We start from the raw sequence: 6,211 nt of genomic DNA on the forward strand, positions 1-6,211 counted from the left end.
CCACAATCCCTTCTCCTCCATTCTCCTCTCGGGATCTTGGGTATGCACGCACACGCGCCCGGTGTGAGTGTAAGCCACCGCGTCTGGGAATTGAACTACGGTCGACTACATGGGAGTCCAGCAACATAGCCATTATGCCATCTGCTGGTCTTGTGCATGAGTGTTTTGAAGTTATGTTCAAGTTCCTGTGAGGGGTAGGGGTGGGAGTGGGAAGAAGTCATTCTGTCCTCCAGATCCATGACCCTCACCCCTGCCAGCCGCTTTTCAGCACTCCTGGGGATGCCTTGGCCTCCCTTGCCTTACGGCATCACATGTGGGTGCTGCACTGAGCGAACCGCAGCACCTCTGATTTCACACCCTGAAGGCCCTTGGGCAGGCAGACTCAGGCTGTTTCCGTCCCGCTGCTGCCCACAGCCAAGACGGGCCGCTCGGGAGTCGCAGCTCTGGAGGGCACTGAATGCTGGCCACAGTCCAGCATGGTCTATGCTGTGCTCTAGCACAGTCGGAAATGCAGGGCCCAGCATAGGAGGTACCCCTCACCTGGGCGGTGGGGAGAGAGGCCGGCAGTCCCCATAGACACGAGAGAGCGCAGAGACAAAGCCAGGACAAGAAGCTGAAGAGGAAAGGGATGGAATTGCCTCTGGCTCTCAGAAAGAAGAGAGCAAATGCAGGCAGCACCCTGGCCCCTCGCAAGTACCTCAGTGTTTTTAGACAGGGTCTTGCCATGTGGCGATCCCCCTGCCTCACCTCCCGAGTAGCTGGGACGAGAGCTACACAGCGCCATGCCCGGCTTTCTCAGAGTCTGACCATGTCACCCAGGCTGGCTTCAAGGTTGCAATCCTGCCCCAGCGTCTGCGTTGCTGGGATTATAAACACACACCACACCTGGCCCTTGGGGGACCGGAAATTGAAGCTGCCCCCCCCCCCCCCCGTGGGGCCCGGAGCATTGGTCCTTAGTAGCACCCCGCTGCAGCTGAGCCAGCAAGTACGGCACTTGCAAGGGGGGCCTTGCTGTTACTCAAATCTCCCTATACGTGTTTGCTAGGGCTGCAGTGCCAACCACCAACGGGGAGGCTTACACAACAGAAGTTGATTGTCTCACAGTTCTGGAGGCTGGAAGTCCAAAATCAAGGTGTTGGCAAGGTCTCACTCCCTCTAAAACCTGGAAGGAAACCTTCCTTGCCTCTCCTAGCTTCTGGTGGTTTGCAGGCCATCTCTAGGTTCCTCGGCTCGCCGATGCATCCCCGGCTGCTTCACGTGGCGTTCTCTCTGCGGGTCTTTGCATCGTCCTCTCTGTGTACGTCCAGCTGTGTCCAAGTTTCCCCTTTTATAAGGACACCAGTCGCACTGAGTTAGAGCCCACTCTTCTGACCCCATTTGAACTTGATTACTCTATAAAGGCCCTATTTACAAATAAAGTCACATCCTGAGAAAGTGTGACTTAGGACTTCTATGTATCACTTTGGGTGACACATTAAAGCCATAACAGTCTCCTCGGGAGATGGACGGTTTCCTTTATTTCAGACACTGCCCAGAAGTCTCTTGACATTTTTCTGAAGGATTCGAGGATCCCAGAAATAAATAACACAGGAGACATTATTTAATAACTTTCTCATTTACAGTAACTACTGACGTCATATGGCATCCGACGAAGTCGGTATATTTTCAAAGAATGCGTACAGTCCATTAGCTAACTGAAAACAGGAGGAAGGGAGAGGGAGAGGGGGGCCGCCCTTGCCCTGTGGATGAATTGAGTAAGTCACAGCCATCAGATGGGTTTCCTCAGTTTCATAGAAGTCGGCCGGTCAGAAGGCAGCAGCCATAACTCTCAGATGGGCCCCAGGTTTTCTCAGCCGGCTACTCTTTCTTCCAAGGTCTGTGGTAGAAGCTGACGGTCAGCTCTCCCATAGCCCAGTGGGTCCACTGTGGATAGTCATGAAGCGCTGAGGGAGGTCCTTGCAGTCTTCCAGCTCTGGGGTCTTGATGGGTTTGCAGGGCTCAGAAGACTCCAGTCAACTTGAGGTCTTGGCCTTGGAGCCACCTGAGCAGCTGTGGTGAGGGCGGGAAGCTCTGAACCTCCTGCAGGGGCCTGGCCAGGCTGCAGAGAGCAGCCGAGGCCCCCAGAGCACAGAGCACTCCGAGCTCACTGTGAGGTGCTGCACCCGCTCAGTGGGCACCAACTCGCATTCACGCCTGTGAGTCCTTTCTGTCCCAGAGGCTGAGTGGAGGGCCTGGCAAGGATGCAGGTTGTGAAGCTGCCATGTTTGGGCAGAGACGCCAATAAGAGGGCCCTGAAATCCCACTCCATCAAGCTGCATTCATGCACTATGGCCTCATCCTCCATAAGCAGAGGTCATTTGGCATTTTACACCCCCATTCTCCTTGTGACCTCACATGAAACTGATACCATGACAACCTTGTGTGCCCAAGGTCAGGCCTGTGGCTTCTGGCTCCAGGTAAAATTAGAAAGGTTGGCATGGTGGTTAAAGTGCTAGACTACCACATGGCTAATTGCAGCTCAAATCCCGGACCTGGCTGCTTGCTTTCTCTCTCTCTCTCTCTCTCGTGAGTACACGTGCCCATAGCAAAATTTAATAACAATAATAATAGAAATTAAAGAAAAAAGAAAACAAAACCAAAAATTACATGGGCTTCAAAAATTCTTCAGAAAGAAAGATGATTCTTTGAGATAAATATAAATCTTTTTTAACAGGTAAATAAGCCTCTAGAAAGGTCCTTCTCAAGGACCTGGAGGGGGGGGAGTGATCTCTTTGAAATTTAATCATCAGGGAAGACAGGCCTCTGTCTCCCAGGTTTTTTTGTTTTGTTTTGACTTTAAAGTTTATTTTTTATTTCTTCCATAAGACAGAGAGACAGCCAGCCAGACACTCCCCAGAGGGTCCTCGCACTGCAGTCCACTCCCACCCTCAGCCAGCCTGGGCCAAGGGCAAGCACACCCCTAACATGTACAGGGAGGCCCAGGAACACGAACCCAGGACCTTCCCACGTGGCTTCAGCACTGCAGAGTGCTACGTTATCACTGCGTCACTGCAGCTGGCCCCCTTCCCAGTTTCTATGGGGAGGCAGGTGCCAAACTTCAGTGGTGCCCCATTCCAAAATGACTTCCTGTCTTAAAGGTATGAGAAGTTGGGACCAGCAGTTAGTGTAATGGCTATGTCACTGGACTCCCACGTAGTTGACTGCGATTCGAGTCCTGGACCCGGTGGCTTAAAACTCACGCTGGGCGCGTGTGCGTGCGTGCCCAAGATCCCGAGAGGAGAATGGAGGAGAAGGGATTACGGCGTGACCATCCCCCCTGGGGTGGTGATTTCTCGCTTTCTGTCTCTGTCTCTCTCTGTCTGTCTGGCGAGCACACGCGTCCTATAGCAAAAACCTCTCCAAAAAAAAAAAAGAAAGAAAGAAAAGGTATGAGAAGTTCATTTTTTCCTTTGGCAAATCTAAGATGAACTAGATGTGACCAGTGGTGCCACCAGGTCCTTTTACTTGAGCACGGATGTAACGGGCTGTCTCTGCCTGGCTCGGTAACCGGTCACCTTTGTGTTTCTGCAGTCTCTGTGGATGGCCTGTGACATGCCTCTCATGCTGGATGAGTGCCTGCTCAATAATAAAACTGCTTTCCTTCTCTCCTACCTCTGTGGAGAGATGGCTTTTAATGGTATTTCCCCAGCACCAGCAACCCCAGTCACCCAGCAGGGCTTACTTTGAACATCGCTGCCTGCGGCTCGCCGAGCTCATGGAACGGAGGCCTGCTGGTGGCCATCTCGATGATGGTGCAACCCAGAGACCAGATGTCTGCGGGGGCACCGTACCCGCGAGGTCCTTGGTCGATGATCTCGGGGGCCATGTACTGCAGAGTACCTATAGGGAAAACAAAGATTGGGGTACTCTATAGCTGAAAAATCTAAGTTTAGTAAACAAGAGTTCACTGCCTCGTTAGTGGCACACAGAACCTTATCACATACAAAAACAATATGGCTGCTTCTTTCTCTGACCAGAGCCATACAGCATGCCGGCCTACAATGCTAGTCACATCGACAGAGGCCCACTTAGTTCTTCCAACAAAAAATGGGCCCAGTTTGCTTCAACAGGCATGCATTTGTGCATACCAAACACAGGGAAGCTGGAATGTGAGACGTGAAACACAACCTTAAGGAGTGGCCTAGTGGAGGAGACAGACACAATGGTGACGGTCATCGTATGGCAACAGCGATGGGAAAATGTGGCAAGCCGTACTCTAACACAGACATCCACAGAGGCCCGTGAGAACATGGATGAAAATGTGCTTGCCTCTGCCTGTTTCTCAAGGCAGGGAAATCGATGGTGTCAGATTGAGTCTCTGAGAAGTTTAAGAGAGATTTTTTTATGATAGCACATGTGTGCTTGCTAGAGAGACAGAGAGAGAAAGTGAGAAATCACCTCCCGGGGGGATGACCATGACACAATCCCTTCTCCTCCATTCTCCTCTCAGGATTTTGGGCACGCACACACACACATGTGCCTGGCATGAGTTTCAAGCTGCCATGTCCGGGAGTCAAATTGCAGTTGGCCATGTGGGCATCCGGCACCTTAACCACACCACCTGCTGGCCTCTGAAAAGTGAATCTTAAGTTCAGGCATACAAGACATCTGGGGGAGGTCTGTGAAGGATAAAGAGTGAGGGAGCAGGTAGGCAGGAAGAGCTGTCTGATTCCATGCAGGGCTAACACCTGGGAAAGGAGGCGAAGAGCGAGCTGGGTAGGAAGAATCTTGGCAGAGAACCTTAAGAGTTTCATCCAGGCCATAGGGGGAGTCCCTGGCCTAAAGCTGCCCACTGGAAAAGCCCCTATACTGGTTACACTGGTTCTAGTACACCTGCCAGGTTCAGTCCCTGGCAGGGAGCAGCCTGGGTGAAGCGTGACCCTGCTGGACATCATCAAAAGGGTGGCAGCCAGGGCTGTCAGTGACGGAGGCACTCGATGGAGGTCCAAGAGTTGAACAAGGGGATGGGAGTGTGTCCAGACTAGGGGAAGAGCTCGAGCGAAGGCATACGGGTGTGAGACACAGAGTGAGTGCAGGGACGAACCAGCGGCGTTGGCCACAGGACAGGGTATGGGAAGGATTAAGGGGCCAGTGGCAAGGGCATAGTCCAGATGGTACCCGTGAGCCGTGTGTCCTAAAGCTTTGGTTCTGGACGTCCTCCCATCGGTCGTGAGTCATCAGAGGTTATCACAGGGGAGAAGGCAGTCAGCTATGCAGGAGGAAGAAGCGATTGTTGAGGGGAGACAGGAGGAAGAGAAGTGAGCCAAAGGCTCTGGGACTGAAATATTTGGTTTTCATCGAAATCAAACCTAAAGAAAGAGACAACATGGAAGCCATATCAGCAGATGCTATGGGCTGACAAAGAGGCTGAGAATATGATAGCACAGCTCGGAGATGACCTTGGCCATGTGAGACTGAGGCCCAGAGAAATGAAAAGGCCTGTCTCACGGCTGCACAACCAAAGCAGGCTTTTTGAGTTTGTTTGTTTGTTTGTTTTTAATTGCCAGAGGGTATGTACAATTGCCAGAGAGAAAAAGAGGAAGAAGGGAGAAAAGCAGCCCTCAATGGAGCGAAGTCACACTGCAACCCCTTCTCCACCCCTTTGGGATTTGGGGCACATGAACACACACACGCAGTCAGCGACTGTGGTTGCCCATGTGGCAGAACATGGGGCTGGCCCAAGTTCTCTGAGTTTTACTCAATGAAAACTAAGAGTTCACTGGTTAAGAAAAAAAAAATTAGAGATGCTACCTACTACATTCTTCTGAAGAAATAAGATTTTCTTCCTGAGAGCATGCTAGTGACTTGGGGCCAGTAGATGGTATAATGGTTAGGTCACTGGACTTCCACATAGTTGACTGTGGTTTGAGTCTTGGATCCAGCAGCTTAAAACTCACGTTGGGGGGCTGGCAGATGGCATGATGGTTAAGGGCACTGGACTTCTAACATGGAGACCATGGTTCAGGTCCCGAACCTGGCAGCTTGCTCTCTCACTTTCCCTCTCTCTCTCTCTCACTCTCTCTCTCTCACTGTCCCTCTCTGCTCAAATTAAAATAAATAATAAAATTAAATAAAATAATTTAAAAAACCCCACAAACTTCACATTGGGTGCATGTGCATGCGTGCCCAAGATCCCAAGAGGAGAATGGAGGAGAAGGGACTGCAGTGTGGC

The 6,211-nt window shown here is 51.5% G+C and overlaps 1 protein-coding gene across 1 annotated transcript in view; it reads right to left on the minus strand.

Annotated features, from left to right (window-relative positions):
* Positions 1-6,211, minus strand: part of MAP3K15 (mitogen-activated protein kinase kinase kinase 15) — a gene marked incomplete at its 5' end in the record, with an annotated part of 118,727 nt that overhangs the window by 18,637 nt on the left and 93,879 nt on the right. Inside the window, 1 exon segment of the mRNA XM_014591371.2 lies at positions 3,722-3,879. Within this exon segment, the coding sequence (XP_014446857.1) occupies positions 3,722-3,879 (158 nt within the window).

Source organism: Tupaia chinensis, unplaced genomic scaffold, assembly GCF_000334495.1.
Source record: "Tupaia chinensis unplaced genomic scaffold, TupChi_1.0 Scaffold000567_1, whole genome shotgun sequence".
Classification (NCBI taxonomy): domain Eukaryota; kingdom Metazoa; phylum Chordata; class Mammalia; order Scandentia; family Tupaiidae; genus Tupaia; species Tupaia belangeri.